The sequence below is a fragment of the Rhinolophus sinicus genome, linkage group LG12, assembly GCF_036562045.2.
Source record: "Rhinolophus sinicus isolate RSC01 linkage group LG12, ASM3656204v1, whole genome shotgun sequence".
Classification (NCBI taxonomy): domain Eukaryota; kingdom Metazoa; phylum Chordata; class Mammalia; order Chiroptera; family Rhinolophidae; genus Rhinolophus; species Rhinolophus sinicus.
In genome coordinates this window covers 42,805,108-42,823,953 of record NC_133761.1, presented here as the reverse complement: position 1 = coordinate 42,823,953, position 18,846 = coordinate 42,805,108, and the positions used below count along the sequence as shown (strand labels likewise).

Sequence of the window (18,846 nt, the reverse complement as noted above, 5' to 3'; positions counted from 1 at the left end):
AGGTGTGAGGGAACAGATCACAGCTCTCGGCGGAGAGTCGCAGAGTTTGTGGCTATTTTTAATCTAACAACGTACCCTGGCAGCCGTGATGCCGGCTCGTTTCATTCCGTTGTTTTTCTATCACCCACTGACTTTTTTAAATTTCAGCTTTTAATTGTGGTAAGATACACATAACATAAAACCTACCACCCTAACCATCTGTAAGTGTGCAGCTCAGCGGCATTACGCACACAATGTCAGCAGCCATCACCACCCTCCACCTCAGAACTCTTCATCTTCCCAAAGTGACACTGTCCCCACTGAGCACTAACGCCCAGACCGTCCCCCAGCCCCTGGCACCCACCTCTGCGCTCTGTCTCTATGACGTCATCCATTGATCTTTAAAAGTTCAGTGGACATTTATTGTGCATCCACTGTGTCAGCCATTACACTTAAGACCCAGAGGTGAGTGACACGTTTGCACAAAGCATAGACAGCTCTGTGAAAGCATAGCTTCATTGGTGACAAAACTCTCGCAGGAGAAAAGCTTCAGCCTCCCAATCTCTCCTTCAGTTGTTGTCCCCACACACGTAACACACGTTGGGGGCACAATGTCAGGCCTGCCTCCAGCTCCTCAGCTCAGCAGCCTGAGTGTCGACTGAGTGAGTGCCCGGCCCTTGCTCGGCTCTGACTGTCGGCCCCCGCGTCAGGCTAGCGGAGGCCTGGGGAAGCCCCCCCAGGTCTCAGCGGTCGTGGCAGAGCTGAGAATCCCAGGGCTTTGGGGTTTATTGCCCAGTGGCTGCACCTCTGTGGGCTCCTTCCTGAGGCCAGCCATCCTGGTTTCACCTGCAGGCACCAAGAGGGTACAGTGCTGGGGCCTGGAGCCTGGGGGCCTACGGAGCACAAGCTCATCAGCAGAGCCCTTGACGGATGGACACAGAGTGGTCTCTGTAGCAATGGCTTCTGGGAACCTGCCCCGTCTGGTACCCATCCTCACTGCCTGGCCCCGCCTTCCTCCCACACTGGCCCAGCCAGTCTGTCGCTCTTCCTCTTCCCTCATGGGAGGGAGGCTCAGGGAGGCTGCCGGTCCCAGCCTGGCCCGTGGTCGTGGTCAGCATCTTTCCCACTCATCTGTCAGCTTGGCAGGCGTGCTGGGGGGAGGGTGCCCCTGAGACCCCACAGTGGATTCCTCTCTCATGTTACTGATGTTTCAAGAGGAAAAAACGCAGTACTTGGAATGCTGCAGAGAGGGGAGGCAGGGAGCAAGGCGGATTCTTGGCATTCTCAGCCGGGCTGGGCTGCGAGTTTCAAGGAGACGCCTGTGGAGGCTGGCTGTTCAGGCCTGGCACTGGGGACCCCACCCTTACCCCTGTTTTCCTCCCCCAAGCTGTGTGGCTTTTCCCTTTCTGCCTCCCCCAGCCCTTTACCTGAGGTTAGCTGCCTATTTGGGGACAGTACAGAGGCTGGGTGGGGATCGGTTCCTTGATTCCTTTGGTACCAAAACATCTCTGATGACCAATATAGACCATCCCCAGAGTGAGCAGGCCTTCCGGCCCCTTCCTCAGGCAGAGAAGTGAGCTCAGAAGCTTCAGGGACCTGCACTTTCACCCCTGGGGTCAGTGTCACTGTTCCTGCTTTAGTATAAGACCGGATAATATAATATAATATAATATAATATAATATAATATAATATAATATAATTAATATAATATAATAAAATAATAATATAATACCAGGTCTTATATAATACAAGACTGGGTCTTATATAATACAATATAAGACTGAGTCTTATATTAATTTTTGCTCCAAAAGATGCATTAGAGCTGATGGTCCAGCTTGGTCTTATTTTCAGGGAAACACAGTAGAGGATCCCCTCGTTTCCAAGCTCTGCTTGCTGTCCCTCCTCACTGCCAGCGGGTTCTGAGAAGCATAGTAATGGGGTCGCGCCGTCCCCCCAGGACAGTTTGGAGCCTCCCAACCTTCCCCAACAAGACTCACCAGTCTGCCCAGCTGTCAGGTCTCCCTCGCCGTGTCCAGCAGCCCCTGGGCTGCCTTCACCCCACAGGTTCTGTTGTCTCCTGCCTCGGTGGCCATCCTCTTTCTTAGCTCAGTGCCGGAACTCAACCCCAACCGTCTGTGAAGTTCTGCCCTGCCCCCCTTCCCCCCGACCGGTGCCCGCCCAGTTTCTGTGACTCCCACCCGTCTGCACTACCCTCCCCACCCCGAGCACCTTCCCGCCATTTCCTTGTTTAATCCTCACAACAACCCATTTCACAGGTGAGGAAGCCGAGGCATAAAGTGAGGGGTGTGGAGCCCAGGACCATGCACAGCCTCCGCGTGGCAGCATCGGGCACTGTACCTCTACTGTGTTCCTTTGGGAAGTGATGGGATAGGTAGAAACACGTTTGTGTTGTTGGTATGTCTTGTCCCTGTGCGATGACGAGGTGCTGGAGGGCAGACTGTTACTTGTCCCCAAACCTCATGAGCCCAGGATCTGGGTGGGGCTCCTTCATACCCACCATTTGTTGGGTCTCTGTTGGGTTTTCTTGGGGCTCACATTGCTGTGGGGCCCCCCAGATGGTGCTGGGGACTCAGTGGTATTAGCATACTTGTCTGCCCAGCTCTGTAGGCCCCTGGGCTCCCTGGTAAAAATATGGTCCTTGTTGGGCGCCTCAGGGTTCGGGGCGGGCGAGTGTCTTCCAGCACCCCCCCCCCCCGCCTGCCCAGAGGGTCCCACACCCCTAGTCTCCAGTGGCCAGTCACTGCCTTTTCCCTGTCAGGGTGTCCGTCACTTGTACTAATTTTATGATTCTAAAAGTTCTTGGTATTTTCCTGTCTTCTTCGTCCTCTCCCTTCTTTGGAGGGGGTGGTGGGAAAAGTACATGTTAAATGCTTTGTGAATTTATTACGATTTGCGCCAGTAAGCCACTGTGTCTTCTGACAATGTTTCTGCAGCCTTTGTTCAACAGCTTAGATCTGCTGAGGCTGCCAAACCAAACAGTTAGTTTTGGCTGCGGGTACTACCCCTTTGCTGAAATTTTATACATTCCTCTCCAGTGAGTGGGACGTAAAAATAGATACTGGGCTCAGTTGTGGTCTTTCTGATTTTAGAACGGACGTGGCCAGCTGAGACCCAGTTCCCCACATGGGCTGGCCGACTTCTCTCGGCACTCCCCGCTGGGACTTCAGCTGGCGCTTGGGACACTGAGGTGGGGCAGTCAGCATCGCTGGGCTGGAGAGGGCTTCCTATTTACTCCCCGTAGCCAGTCTCGGTGATCTAAGGCCACCAAGCTGAGCCCCCACACCGACATGGCCGCAGGGCGCTGCCCATCAGCTGCTCTGCACACGCAGCGTCCTTCCTCTGGGTGTGGCCCCGCGCTGTGCAACGGGCCTGGCAGCACCTCCTTTCCCAAGAGCTCTTTCTCCCTCCACACCTGGAAAAGACATTTTCTCCAGAAATAAGAAAACTCCACCTAGAACTTTGTCTTTCCACTTTCTTGCACTCATCGCAGGGTCCAGTGGGGTCCCTCTGATACCCTGTCACTTCCATGAGGCTGGGTTGTCCCCCTCCTGTTCGCTGATGTATCACAGTGTCAGAGGGCCGTGTCCCAGAACCTGCAGCATGGCATGCCCTTCAGAGGCCTGGGAGAAGGTGAGTAGGTCACAGTCCCTCTGGGAGAGTCCCCAGGACAGAACAGTGGCTGAGCATAGTACCTGTGAAGAGATTCACAGCTCAGACTCCTCGGCCCACACTGGGCACCCACAGAAGGAGATGCAGGTGTATTCACTCCAGCTCCGCTGTTCTTCCATGGACGACGCCTGCCTGTCCCAGCTATGGGAACAGTCACTACATGCGACGCCCTGGTGACCAGGGGAAGGTGTGAGGGAGCCTATATCCAGCGGGGATCCCTCATGACTGTGATGATGGACGTGGAGCTTAGCTGACCTCAGACCACACAACCAGGAGAGCAGACTGGCTTGTTCACTGAGCGCTTGCTGTGTGCCGGGCACTGTTCTCAAACCCTGAGGGCACCTGCACAGGTAACCTTCACAACAGCCCAGCAGGTAACAGTGGTGATCATTCCATTTGTACTAGAAAAAGAAAAAGCCCAAGTGCAGGCTGGCGGGTGGTTTTGTGGTTACTGAGGAGCAGATTTGAAGGGAGGCAGGGGACAGGAGTGGCCACATCTGAAAGTGCCTTGGTTGGGCATCAAGGGGGCCCAGGGATGAGCTGGGGCATCTCTAGGGAGATAGTTCAGCGAGCAAAGGCCGTCCAGGACGAGAGGGCACATGGCTGCAGGGAAGATAGACCCGTGGGGTCGAGTCAGGGAAGTGAAATGGCCAAGGGAAAAAAAAAAAAAAAAGAAATGGCCAAGGGAGCCCAAGTGAAAAGGGCCCCTTCCAGATGACCCGCAGGTATGACTGCCCCTCATTGCAGTGAGTTTGGAGCCACTTTTGACTCTGCCCTGGTCCATATGCTCAGGCACCTTTACATCGCGGGATCCCTGGGGGCTACAGTTTTTGGAGTGAGCAAGACGAGGTCCCAACAGGAGAAAATATCCCCGGCTGCCCCTCTCCCTTCCTCCCGGCCCCTTCCCCACAGGTGTGTGTGTTAAGTACAAATAACAAACCCTTTTCCTCTGGGGTGAGCAAGGGGAGGAGACCTGGCACCAGCACAGCTGATCAAGGAGATTGTAGTCATATTTTATTTGCAGAATGAGAAACAACATATGCCGAGGGAAAAAGACTCAGGGGCAGATATGCTGGCACTTTTTTTTCCTTCTGTAAGTTCTTGTTTTCCGCATTTTCACACCAAAGCCCCCCAACCCAGGTACCTACTTCTTCTAACCAGGTGACACCCTCCCCTGAGGAGCTGTCACATGCCTCCAGTTGCCGAAGGAGCCATGGGAACAGCCTCTGTCCTGTTTGAGGCTGTCACAGGCAGCTAAGTGCCCTTTCAACAGCACCCAATGCAGTCCTGCAACCACTCTGGCCGCCGTCTCTGCAGCTCCCCTGGCTCGGCCCCTTGTTGCCCTCCATGTAGACCATGTTCAGCCTCGCCTTCCAGAGGCTTCTAAGCAGAGATTCCCCACCAGAGAAATTGCTGATCCTAAAAAAGCTTGGGGCTTGACGAAGCGCTCACTCTTAAGTGCCTTCCTCACATGCAATTTCCAGGTCAAAGTCAACTCTGTTCTCTGAGTCTTGGTCCACACTTTGTGCTATTTTTAGCAATTTGCTTATTTAAAGAAACCATCCCCTCTGTGCCCACAGTAGCTGTTCCATTCTGTTGTGGAATCGGGAGATAGCCAGAGCATAGAGAATGGTTCACTAAGAAATAATCCTTTAAAAGTCAAATTAGGTCCTTGACATGCAGGAATCCTGCTACATACGAGGCTCTGTGCTGCTCATGTGGATGTCGCCCCTGATGGCCCTGCGTTTCCTGTGTGCCATGGCCCCCAGCTCGGACTCAGGCCTTGGGCTCACTCAATCCTGGTTGAGGTCAAACGATTTACTCAATTGCTCCAAACCTCCGGTTTTTCATTTGTAGAAAGAAAAGTTTAAAAACAGCAAAACCAACAACAAAAAGTGCCCGCTGCACTGGATGCTTCCGGTAGTTTGCATTTGTCCTGAACCACAGCACCTGGCACAGCCATAGCGTTGGTGGCTTTTTCTTGGGTTTTCTTTCTCATAGCATTGAGCTTTGAGGCAGCCAGTGCTTGCCATATGAATGTGAGTTCTTCGTGGCCCTGTCATCTCATTGGCCCTGCGGGGGGAGGCACCTGGCCACCAGAATCCGGGCTTCTGGAAGTCTCAGACTGAGAACATTGTAGCTCTCTGGGTTCAGGGCCTGCAGTTCCTACAGGAAAAGCAACGTTTGCACCCTTGTCCTAACAAACATGTCTGTGCCCACTCAGGCGAAGGCTGTTTATAAAAACGGAAAGACCTGAATCAACCATTACTAAGTGAAGGAATATACATTAAAGTAATAAAGAACCATGTGTCATATTTAAGTTAACACAAGCAGTTTTAAACGATTTTACTCAGTGGTAACATGGGAGCCGTGACTGATAATGCTGCTCTGGTGGAAAGCTGATGGGGTAGGAATTGGGGCAACTGCAGGAAAGCAAGTGTGGTAGGGAATATGTGTGCACCTAGAGCCATTAAAGAAAATGCCCTTTTGTGTTTTGATGTTTTACTTCTGGAAATCTGTCTGAAGAAATTAACTCCAAATGAGGCAGAGCTCTGTGCGCAAAGATGTTTGAGACGACTTTAATTACAATAACAGATTAGAAATAGCAAATTGGTAAGAAAGTGGTTCAGTGGGTGGCGGGACAGCTTCTCAGTGAGGCATGAGGTGTGATCAAATAATACGATGAACGTTTAAATAAAAATAAAATTACTGCAGTCAAAGACACATTGCCATTAACCCCCCTCAAAATACTTCCCCTCGTGTCACACACACTTATCCCATCGTTCTTGCCACTGTCTGAAGCGGTTCTGGACGTCCTGTTTTGTGAGTGTCTTTAGTTGCACTGTCGTGGCTGCCTTGATATCCTGAATCATTTTGACTTTGGGGAAGAGCCAGAAGTCGCATGGTACCAGATCCAGTGAATAAGGTGAATGAGGACCGGGGTGGCCTGTTAGCTCAGTTGGTTAGAGTGTGGTGCTAATAACACCAACGTTGCCAGTTCGCGCCCCACATGGGCCACTATGAGCTGCACCCTCCCCGCCCCCCCCAAAAAAGAAAAAGTGGATGAGGCCACACCATGTTTTTATTTGACAGAAATTGCCATATACCAGAAGTGATGTGTGACACGGAGCATTGTCATGATGGAGGATGATTTAGGGCACACTTTAAAACACCCCTTCTCTCAACCGTAGCTCACACCCGACTGCACTGAATTAGTTGAAGCTTGTCACACACTGTCATTAAGGTTCGACACACTGCTTCTGGTATTGAAGGTCCCTGCCTTTCTGTTGGATGACATCGGCAGCAGCATTCACCGTCTTTTAAGATCACAGTGGAAAGGCTCTGTCACGCGTCGCTTCTGGTACGGCCATTTCTGTCAAAACCATCACAGTGTGTCCTCCTCCACCTTATTCACCGGATCTGGCCCCGTGCGACTTCTGGCTCTTCCCCAAAGTCAAAATGATTCAGGACATCGAGGCAGCAATGACAGCACAACTAAAGACACTCAGGACGTCATGAAAGAGGACGTCCAGCACTGCTTCAGAAAGTGGCAAGAATGATGGGATAAGTGTGTTTGAAGCGAAGTGGAGTATTTTGAGGGGGATTAATGGCAATGTGTCTTTTAGTGTAATCTTTTTTAAATTTAAACATTCACTATAGTTTTTGATCACACCTCATATTTTACACCTATTAAAAATAATGGTTATAAAGGCTGTGTAATACTGTGCATGATGCTTATGATTAAGGGAGAAAACAACACCCAAAATTGTATACGTTAAGAAAACCAACCTCAAAGTGTGTATATGAAAAAGATTACACAAAATACAAAATGCAGATTATGGGAAGAGGGTTATCAATGACTTTCTTCTTTTTTCCAATTCCCAAGCTTTCTATATTGTAGTTCAACTACTTTCATTTAAAACAAACAGGGGGCTGTGAGGGTGTGGAAGTGACTTGAAGAGGTGCTGTCAAGGCGTGCGGAGTGGCGGAGGTGGCAGGGCTTGTCCCACAGGGCGTGGGTGCAGCCATCCTGCAGTGTGTCCTGCTCCAGAGGGTGTCCGATTCCATCTAAGGGTTTGTTGGTCAGAACAGCTCAGCACTCTCATCTTTAGCGATCGCTGTGTGTCATGGGCTGGGTCATGGAAAGCGTTCCTGGGGCTCTTGGGTCCGGGGTGTGGGCTGTGCCGGGGGTCCTGCCTGCCCTCGGGCATTTGGCCTCAGGCGGGCAGCCGTGTCCTGGCTTACAGGACCAGGACTGGGGTGAGGCATTGAGTAGTGCCGAGCAGAGCGTCTCCAGGGAGAAAACACGGCTGCTGTAACAAATCCTGCAGACGGCAGGGAGAAGGGGGTTCTGGAGACTGGAAGGCAGGATCAGGGTGCCAGCCTAGAGCCCTCTCCTAGGTTTGCAGACTGCTACCTTCTTGCTGCGTCCTTGTCAGTGAGGAGAAAGATCATGTCTCAAGTCTCTTCTTACAAGGGTGCTAATCCCATCATGGGGGCCCCCACCCTCATGACTCTTCTAAATCTAATCCCCCCCCCAAAGGCCCCACCTCCTAACACCATCGTTTTGGGAGTTTGGGCTTCAGCATTTGAATTTGGGGGACACAGTTTAGTCCATAGCAGGTGTGAAGGTGGGGGGTTGGGTGGGTAGAGGGGGTCCGGTGGGAAGAGGGCTCGGGTCTCTGCAGCTGCACTCAAGCCCACCTTTGACTTTCCTGGTTTAATCCAGGAAGGCAGGGTCTGGCTTGGTTGGTTTTTTTCCACCCTTGTTTGCTGCTGTAGGTGGCAGGAAAGAGGCGGGGGTGGGGGCTGGGTGTTGACCCTCTGCAGTGCTGTGTTCTGGCAGGCTGTGCACCCACCCTCGGCTCCCTCCCTGGAGGGCAGTCACCTGCCCTGCTGCTCCCCGTCAGGAAGGCTCTAGAACCAATCCTGAGGAGACTGGTGGGTGCTTAGCAGAGATTCAGGAGTCTCTGAGCTGTTTGTGGTGTGGATGCTGACAGGGTCTTGGAATCAGAGCTTCCGCTGTGCTTCAGGTGTGGGCTGGCAGTCCTGAAAGGAATCACCTGTGTGACAGAAGGTTCCAGGGAGCGTCCTTCTTAGTTGCTACACAGGACGCTGCCCAGCTCATGAACGGCTTAATAAAGCCAATTAGATCTTCACATTTAAAAGAAAAAAAAGAAAGTTCCAGCAAATGGACAACATCCAGCGTTGCTGCTGCTGGTGGTGGGGTGTGAGCTGGCACAGCTGTTCAGTTGGTTCTAAGGGTTGCTTTCTTTTTTCTCCTCCCTGTCCTGCCCTAGAGTCAGATGGAGTTCAGCGTCTCTTCCTTGTCCATCCAGGAGCCCAGCAGTGGCTCCACCAGCGAGCCGAGGCAACTGTCCAAAGCTTCTCAGGGCTCGCAGCCCCTCCGGCCCTCCCAGGGCAGCAAGCCCTCCAGCCTGGATGCTCTGGGTGCTGGCCGGAAGGAAGAGGAAGCGTCCTTCTGGAAGATCAATGCAGAGCGGTCCCGTGGGGAGGGGCCCCAGGCCGAGTTCCAGTCGCTGACCCCTAGCCAGATCAAGTCCATGGAGAGAGGCGAAAAGGTCTTGCCTGTCTGCTGTAGGCAGGACCCCACCCCCAAGGACACAGAGACCAAGGAGGAGAGGCCCGGCCATCTCCGCCAGGAGCCACGTGTCCTTCCCGGTGCCAGTGCCGAGCGCCAGGGTCCCCCGCCGGTCCTGTCCTACAGCAGCACGCTGGGAGAAGCCACCTCCGAGCCTGTGCTGGTGAGCAAGCTGTCCTCTCCCGGGGCTGTCCCGGGGGATGCGAAGAACACGGAGGATTCTCTGTACTGGGAACCCGTGCCTGCCGAGGTGAGTACGCAGCGCCTTCCTCCAGGAGTGACCTGGGAGGCCTCCCTCAGGAGGGCGGTGGGCCACAGGCATCTCCGCTTTCTTCCCCACCCTCCTTTCCCCTGCCTGCTCCTCAGAGGACTTTTGGGGTGAGGACTGCTGGGTTATCCAGCTCAGTGACTGATAGACATGCAAGGAGACGAGCCTGTGCGTCTGTCTTGGGGCCATGACTTGTCTGTCCCGTGGTTCCGTCCCAGATGCTCACTGCCTTCCCCACAGGTATGAGGGCAGGTTGGAGGGATCGTGGGGGGGCAGTGAATAGGGAACGTGTGAGGAGAAGGTGGTCAGTGTGGAGGGTGTGGCTGCCTGGTTGACCAAGGGGCCTGTGGGCCTTGGGCCGGGGCCTTAGGAAGGACGGGCATGTGTCCTGAAGGGGATGTGGAGGAGGCAGGAGGACCTGCACGCACCACCAGGGGTGCCGTGCGTGTCCTCAGGGACAACGGAGTGACCCTCGTGGCCACTCATTTCCAAGCAGCGCAGGGTCTGGTGTCCAGCGAGGAACTCTAAAGAAAGGGTTCTTCCTGGGAGGTGGAGGAGAAGCAGCAGAAAGGTGGGAGAGGTCCCCTGGGTGAGAGGGTGTCGTGACAGAGGGACGGTGCAAGAGAACAGTCAGCGGGAGTGGCTTCCGAGGGCTTTCCCACGTCTTGTGGGAGCAGAAACCATCGTCTTTACCGGTGGTTCTGCATGCTTAGGAAATTGAGATAGCAAAGAGAAAACAAAATGTTTGGTTATGACTTTAAGTGGAACTAGCATTGGAGGATTGCAGAAAACCAAAAAAAAAGTCGTGTTTCAGAGGGAGACCTTGGTTTTGAGATTTATGATGAACAAAGCAATACTTTGGATATAGGCTCATCTGAGAACCATTTCTGGGGAAAGTGCTGGCCCGCTCATGACATGGGGGTGAGGCCATGTGCTGTCCGTTGTGGAGACGGACAGCGCGTCCTGGGACATCAACGCTTCCTGGCATTTGTGTCTTCTAGGGAGTCCCAGGGAGGGAGGGAGGGGCAACCTGCTTACAGATGACAGATGAGGGCGGCCAGCAGGAGGAAACGAGGTGTCCCCAGGACCCCAGGAGCCTGAGATGGGCCTAGCTGTGATGAGCAAGGTCTCACTTTTAAACAAACCTGCCAGCACTCAGGCAGCCTGCAAGCCCCACTACTTTCAACAGAGCCTCCAGGGCCCCTGAGCCCATGGACTGTCACAGCTCGTGTCTACATTAGCCCTTTTCTTCAGGCCCTGCCCAGAGAGCCAGTGCCCATTCTTCAGGACTGGGCGTGGATTTTGGAACCTGTGGGCAAGGCGACAGGCACCCCTGCCGCCCCCTCTCCCCCCCCCCCGCCGGCCCCACCTCTGTGCCCGCTGCTGGGCTCCACGCTAGCATCTCCTGTTTTTGTTTCTTTTTTTTCCAACATATTTACATTTTTAAAAAAATTATGATTAAATATATAACATAAAATGTACCCAGGGGTGGCCAGATGGCTCAGTGGTTTAGAGCACTAGCTCTCAACAAGGTTGCTCGTTCAATTCCCGCATGGGATGGTGGGCTGTGACCCCTACAACTAAGATTGAAAACGGCACCTGGACTTGGAGCTGAGCCGCGCCCTCCACAACTAGACTGAAGGACAGTGACTTGACTTGGAGCTGATAGGCCCTGGAGAAACACTGTTCCTCAGTATTCTCCAATTTAAAAAAAAGTACCATATTAAGTATACAGTTCTGTGGTGTTAGATACATGTTATTGTTATGTAACCATCCCCACCATCCATCCACAGAACTCTTATCGTGAAAAACTGAAACTCCGTCCCCATTAAACAAAAACTCCCCATTCCCTCCCCCAGCCACTGGCAGCCGCCTTCTACTTCTGCTATGAATATGATTCCCCTGGAACCTTATATGAGTGGAGTCATGCAGTATTTGTCCTTCTATGATTGGCTTATTTCACTCAGCATAATGTCCTCAAGGTTCATCTATGTGGTCACCTCTGTCAGAATGTCCTTCCTTTTTAAGGCTAATATGCCATTGTGTGGATGGACCACATTTTGTTTATCCATCATCCATCAATGGACGGGGTTGTTTCCACCTCGAGGCTGTTGTGAATAGTGCCGCTGTGAACGTGGGTGCAGATATCTGTTCAAGTCCCAGCTTTCACTTCTTTGGGGAGTATGCCCAGAAGTGGAACTGCTGGGTCCTATGGTAATTCTGTGTCTAACTCTGAGGAACAGCCATACTGTTTTCCATAGTGACTACACCATTTTACATTCCCATCTGCAGTGCACAAGAAGTCTAGTTTCTCCACATTCTCACCAACGCTTGTTTTTCTTTTTCTTTTTTGATACCGTGTTTCCCCGAAAATAAGACCTAACCAGACAATCAGCTTTAATGTGTCTTTTGGAGCAAAAATTAATATAAGAGCCAGTCTTATTTTACTATAATATAATCTTTACTATATAAGACCGGGTACGATATGATATGATATGATATGATGTGACGTGACGTGACGTGACGTGACGTGACGTGACGTGACGTGACGTGACATGACATGACATGACATGACATGATATGATATGATGATACCGGGTCTTATATTAATTTTTGCTCCAAAAGCCGCATTGGAGCTGATGGTCCGACTAGGTCTTATTTTCGGGCAAACACGGTAGTAACCATCATAATGGTACCTATCTCATTGTGGATTTGATTGACCTACCTCTAATGGCTAGGATGTTGAGCATGTTTTCATGTCACTTATTGGCCATTTGTGTGTCTTCTTTGAAGAAATATCTATTCAACCCCCTTGCCCAGGTTTAATCAGTGCATTTTTGTTGTTGGGCTGTGGTCATCCTCTGGGTGTTTCCTGGAATGGGTTCCGGGTGCTTCCATGCCTCTCTCAGCAGATGACCTGGTCAGCTGTTCTCCTGAAGAAGGGGCCCTGTAGTGGACGCTCTATCTGCCCACATCAGGGCCACCTCAGTTCCCCAACTGTTCTCCTCCTCTAGGCTTACCCTCCATCTTCAGCCAGCGCGTCTGGCCCCTTCCTTTCCTGCATCCTGGTCTCTGCCTTTCTCTTCTCTTTGGGTTTCTAACCTCCCTGCCCTGGGCTCCTCCTCACAGATGTGCCGGGCTGGCCCATCTCCCCAACTAGTCGTCTTCCTCTGATCCTCTGCAGTTGGGTCCTCCTCTGAAGGAAGCACTTACGTAAAATATATGAGTGTCGTAATTGTAAGAGGCACAGGAAAGTGTGGGGAGCAGAGTCAGAAAAAACGCATGAAATCCTCTGGAGGAACAGCTTTCTGAGTGCAAAGCACACAGTGAAATGTCACCGCATGTAAGAAACTGGTGGGCAACCCCAAAACAGCTTGCCTGGACTCCTTGGTTCTGTCAGGTTTTGGCTCATTCTGCCTTAGTCTCGGAGGCAGCAAAACGGGGCCTGAAACAAGCTTCCAAGGGAGGCTGCCTAGGCCATTGCCACCATGTAAGCACTTTCTGTGTGCCCGCTGTGTAGAGGGACAAGTGCCCAGGAAGGCCGCAGCTTGGCCCCTGCTTGTGCTGCACTGGAGGAAAGGACCACCTCACATCACAGGTGGCTGGTGGGAGCCTGTGGGAATGGGTCTGAACACTGCAGCAGCTGGAGACAGTCCCGGCTAACAGCGGCCCTTTATGTCAATCCCACATCACTTAAGTGGCTAATCCTTGATCTGAAGAATGACCCTGGGCTAGGGAAAATCACTCCAGAACCTTCCACAGAACATGAAGAAGGAAGCTTTACATCCTTTCCCCATATTTTTTATTCCCTCAACTTTGCAGGTCTGTGTGTGTGTGTGTGTGTGTGTGTGTGTGTGTGTGTGTGTCTGTGTGTCTGTGTTACATTGTGAAGACTATATTTGTAGTATGTTGTCTCATTCCATGATGAATATCTTATGACAACTTAACTTTAAACATGCCTGTCATCAGAAAGAGAAAAGATACATTTTTCTCCTTTTCTCTGTAGGTAGGTCTGGAAGTTGCTCGCAGGCATGTCAGGATGGAAAAGGGAGTGTTGCATCCTCACAGAGTGGAGCTTGCATTGAATTGTATTTAATTTTCTGGTTTCAAGCACGGAGGCAAATTGAGGTCGGGGCCCTCTGAGATAGAAACAGGCTATTTCATTTGGGTCATTTTAAATGAGATGCCGTTTTTAGATTATGCATGACTAAAACCCCTCATGCCTTACTTTGGTGTTTTTGTCCCTTCTGCAGGTTGGCTCAAGTAATGTCATCTTGAAGACGGGGTTTGATTTTCTGGACAACTGGTAAAATGTGTTAACCAAAAAAACCCCACAAAAAAACAAGAACCCCAGTATGTTTTCCTAAGTGGTGTGACGGAGGAGGATACAACGGGCAGCATTCCCCTGGGTCTTTTCCAGTTTCTGTGCACTTTTCTTAATCTTCTGAAAACTCGTAAATATTGCCTTGTCCAGATTTCCAGCTTTTTCCCTTTTTGGTAAGACCAGATATATATGCTATTTTCAGTGGTTTGGATTTTACACTTGGATTTTTTAAAGACAGGAATTCAGGAAATCTTACAAATAAAACTTCTGTTCCAGCTGCACCCAGTTTTTCCCCTCCTCAGAGGAAGGGTTTTCTCAGCCATGTCACAGAAATCGTGATTCCCATCCCCGCTTTCGTCCCCTTCCTTTTTTGAGTGTGTGTGGTTACCTTGGATGGATGGTCGTGGGTCGTGTCAGCAGCGGTGACATCAGCATGCTGGCTGTGACCATGGAATGACTTGCACACCCCCCACCCCCATGCTCCCAGCTGCCCAGGGCGCTCCTTGCTGAAGTCACATGTCCTGCATCGAGTGCCACCCTCCACCCTCCACCCTCGCGTTGTTTCCAGGAAACAGACTTGGCACACAGCAGAGGGCGTCTTTAAGCTGCCCAGTTACTTACTCAAACTATTCATCATTGTTTAAGAGTTGCATGTTTTGAAGTTTTGTATTAACGTTTCATTATTTTGTATCTAGATTTAGCGGTTGTAGGGCTACCACTTTTCTTGGAGTTCTCTACTTATGTGGCCTGTGGGTGTCCCCTGTCCTGCGCATCTGCAGCAGGAAAGGTTGATGGCAGGTGTTGCTGGAGGAAAGGGCTCTTCTGATGAGTTGTTAGACCTTCCAGTGTGAGACTGGCAGGGAGAGCCGGGTTCCTTCATCCCAAGGACTGGTCAAGCTGTGTCACCGTGGACCCTCCCCCAACCCTGACCCCCAACAGAAGTACAAGAGTCCAGTTGCTGCAGGGACCCAGCAGCGCCCCCTGGAGACCTTTGTGGTCATAGCAATGGCAGCTCCTGGAGTGGGACTGCCTGTGGCTGCTCTGGTGGGGTGACTCCCAGACAGCCAAGGGAGCACGGTGGCCCATGCCCCAGACGGGGTGGGGGGCATATGGGCCTCACCCTGGGAAGCTGTGCCCTGACCATTGGCCCCTGAGCTGCCGGATGTGTCCAAGCATGATCTGCATGTCACTTCTCACTGTGTTCTCACCTGAAGCCTTAATCCCAGCGAGTCCTGCCAGCGAGCGCCTGGTCTCAGTAGCAGAATGTGTCTGTTTTAGATGCCTTGCTGCTTCACAAGACCTTCTGAAATGATTTCCAGAATATTTTATCTAGCTCCAAGGTAAAGCGCATGGAAACTTTTTTTCCAGGAAAGTTTCTGCCAAAGCTGTGGCTTAGCCAATGTTTTGTTTGGTTTCTGCCAATTGCTTAATGTCCCTAAACCTCATTTGGCCCCTTCGGGTCTTGGATTTGACCTTCCTGCTTTGGTGACTGTATCATGGCAAATACAGGTTGTTTCTGTAGCATTTAAGTACAGTTGAAACATAAAAGGGAAACAGATTTCTAGCATGGTGGTGAGGGAAAAGAAGCCAAGAAGTACCCCCACCAGTGTGGCATCGGGCTAGCCCCTCACAGCAGCCTTGAGCCTGAGCTGCCGTGGACCCCGTGCATGAACCTGGGTCCCTTGAAAACAAGGAGAGCTGCCGATGTGAGTCTGTATTCCTTGGTGCTGGTCGCAGGGAGGAGAGATCCACAGCCTGGGATGATTAGCCCACAGCAACCTGTCTGTTCCGGGAGACGATTCTAATTTCCCACAGAGCCCAATATCCCCTTCAAATCCTCCCGGGAAACCCTGGAGGCAGTCCTAACGCCGAGCTGCTTTGCTCTGCTTTTGGAAGTAAAGAACTGTGCGAGGGAAAAGCGAAGGCCTGGGGGACACTGGCTCGTGGGCCCCTCCTGTCTGACCTTCAGCTCCTCTTAACCCTGCAGTCTGTACAAGGGTGGTTCCTTCCCGTCCCCTGGGAATCTGTGTTCAGTGTGTCCAGATGAGGGAAAGTTGAGCTCTTATGTTTGCCATCTTTTTCCCCCCAAGTATCAATATGGCGCTTCTAAAACCAGGAATTTCTGTTTGTTATTTTTAAAATGCACACTTTTCAGCTCAAGCCTATATAGTGTTTTGGATTTCCGCCCACTCCTGCCCCCTACACCTGGGAGTCAGCCCAAGGATTCAGTGTCTTGCTTTGGGTATTTTGCAAAATCTCTCCCAAGAAGTCAGAACCCACTCTCAGTTCTTTCATCTGGGGGTTCGTCCCCCACCCTGTAGGTCTGGGAGCGCTGCCCACGTTGGGAACAGTGGGGGTTACAGTCCCCCCCCCACATAGATATCAGAGCAGCCTCCCTTTATTTGATACACATTTTCAAAAATGAAAATTCTTACTGACTACTTGTAACTTGGTTGTATTTTATATTAATAGCCTTTAATAAAGCCATTTAAAATATTCTAGATGTGTTTGTTTGGGCCTCAGCTGTTGCCAGAAAGCCTGTTGGAATGACTCCTGTTGAACACAGAGAACAAAGGATTCTTAGGTACTTGTTAAACCAGTGTGCAACGGCTTCAGAAGGGCCCTCTTCGCCTCTTTAGGTCCCCTGAAAGTTGGTGGGAAGTGGGGCTGAGGTGCACAGGTCGCCAGCAGAAGGGGTGGGCTGTGTCCTGGGGGGCCGCTCTGCAGCCTTGGGGTGACATGGAAGCCACACGCGTCTTTCAAAGGACAAACTTAGCGCATCGTGTGACTGACTGGGCAGGGCAGATGTTATCTCCCTGAGAGAGCTCCCACCTTGGATCTGGTTGAGCTGATTTTCCTTGGAAGAAATACAGAATTCAGCATGGCCGGCCAATCCTACCTGTTTCATTAGTGAGCTGGTGGTAAGTTACCGTCTAGATTGAGGAGAGTTCTAGATGTCAATTTTCCATATCAAAGTTTTTAAAATGTACCGCTCAGGGAAAATGGTGATTCAGGCTGACAGGCTTCTCCTCCAGGGGACCTTTGCCACCTTAACCTGAGATTCCTGGGTGAGCGAGTGAGTGGACCCGCTGACTCACTGCTGTGGGGTGACTGCAGAAGCCTGTGGGCCAGCATGTGGAGTCTGCATCCACACATGTGAGGAGGCGGAATAGCTCGAGCCTGTAGGTGTGGCAACTTTCATGGTAGCTGAGTATGTGGTGCTAACATATCTTTAAAAAAAGTGTTTCTGTGCAAAGAGGGAGCCATCAACACAGACAGAATGGGCCTGGGCGTGGTCAGCACTTTGCAGCTGGAAGGGCAGGTGTTGAATCGGGGCAAGAATGTGCTCTGTGGTTTGGGGGTATTCGTGGGGCTTTTCTAGCAGTTTCTTTGGTCTGATCCCATGGTCTTCTGATGAACTTAGCCTTTCAGGTGGCTTGATACCAAGAGGGGGGCCCCTGGGGGAAATCAGGCAGAAAGCTAGTGAGCAGTTCTGGATATGAGATCAACTTAACAAAAATCAAGAGCAGCGATTCCAACTAGAAACTTAAGAGATACCAACTCCTAATGGCAATCAAAAATATAAAGTGTCCAGGAATCAACTTTGAGTATACGAAGACTTCATTAGACAAAACTATAAAAATGAAACAGAAGATGTGGAAGAAGATCTGAGTAATTCTGGGTGGGATAACTTAAGTATTGTAAAAAGGTTAGTTTTCCCCAAATCATTTTATAAAGTTAGTGCAGCCTCAACAAAAATTGCAGTTGGATGTTTTGAGACATTTGACAAGTTTACACCAAATTGTAGATGGAAAATAAGAGTTCACTGCAGAATAGGGGGCCTTGCTCTCTCTCAGTGATGAAAACATGTAACAAGGCCATAGAGATACAGTTTGTGGGTATTGGTGCACGGGTGGATGATTAGATCGATAGAACAGGATGAAACCCACACATTTATGGGAACTTAGTTTACAATGAAAGTGGCACCACAGACTAGCAGGGGAAGGAGGGTTCACTATATGGAGAGAGAAATGTGGACTCCTACCCAACACTACACAAGGTGGGCTCCACATGGAGTCAAGACCAAATTATAAAACAAAAGTATAAAGTTAATAGCAGGACATATCTCATGACCTAGGGCAAGGAAATAATTCTTTAATAAAAAGGTCCAAAGTACAAACCATAAAGCAAAATATTGAATCTAATACATGAAAATTTAGGATTTCTGTCAACGAAGTCTGCCATGGGTAGAGCTAATTGGCTGAAAGGGTGGGAGATGTTTGCCATGTCAACTGCAGTAAAGGATGAGTATCAAGAATATATAGGGCACTCCTGCAAAACGAGGCCAGCAACCTCAACAAAATGAACAAAAAATCCTTAAAGACTGTAAAACATGAAAAGGTGCTTAAAATAATTGCTTATCAAGAAAAAATCAGAGGTAATACCAATGGGATTCTCAACTGGGGGTGATTGGTAGTGTGGAAGGCATTCTTGCCATCACCACTGAGCGAGAGTGTGCTGCTGGCATCCAGTGGGTGGGGCCAGGGATTCTGCTAAACATCTACAGTGCCCAGGACAGCCCCACAACGGAATAATGTCCAAAATGTCTAGTGCCAAGGTTGAGAAACGCTGGGATAGAGGAACTGGACAGATGTGTCGAGAGTAAGCTGGTAATATTTTGCCGTATGTTCTGCGACTCCACAGTTCCCCTCCAGGATATATGTCTTAAAGAAATTCTTGCACAGGCACCTACAGGAATGTGTGTAGCACTGTCTGTTGCAGTGCTGTTAGTGGGAGCTGGAGGCAAGCTGCTGTCCATCAGTGGGGAGGTGGTTAGATAACGTAATGCCTACACCATGGATTGTTATGTGGCCTTCAAAACGACAAATTAGATGTAGACATGGCAACGTGGATGGATCCGAGCAAATATATTATTTAGTAAATGAAAGCAAGAAACAATAGAATACAGAACAACAGTATTT

The 18,846-nt window shown here is 50.6% G+C and overlaps 1 protein-coding gene across 2 annotated transcripts in view; it reads left to right on the top strand.

Moving 5' to 3' along the window:
- Positions 1 to 16,365, top strand: part of LG12H1orf198 (linkage group 12 C1orf198 homolog) — a 30,328-nt gene extending 13,963 nt beyond the window's left edge. For both annotated transcript variants that reach the window (XM_019757374.2, XM_019757373.2), the window contains 2 exons: positions 8,971 to 9,522; positions 13,794 to 16,365. In XM_019757374.2, coding sequence (XP_019612933.2) covers positions 8,971 to 9,522; positions 13,794 to 13,850 — 609 coding nt within the window. In that variant the 3' untranslated portion in view covers positions 13,851 to 16,365. The remainder of the gene's footprint in view (positions 1 to 8,970; positions 9,523 to 13,793) is intronic.
- Positions 16,366 to 18,846: the final 2,481 nt, after the last annotated feature.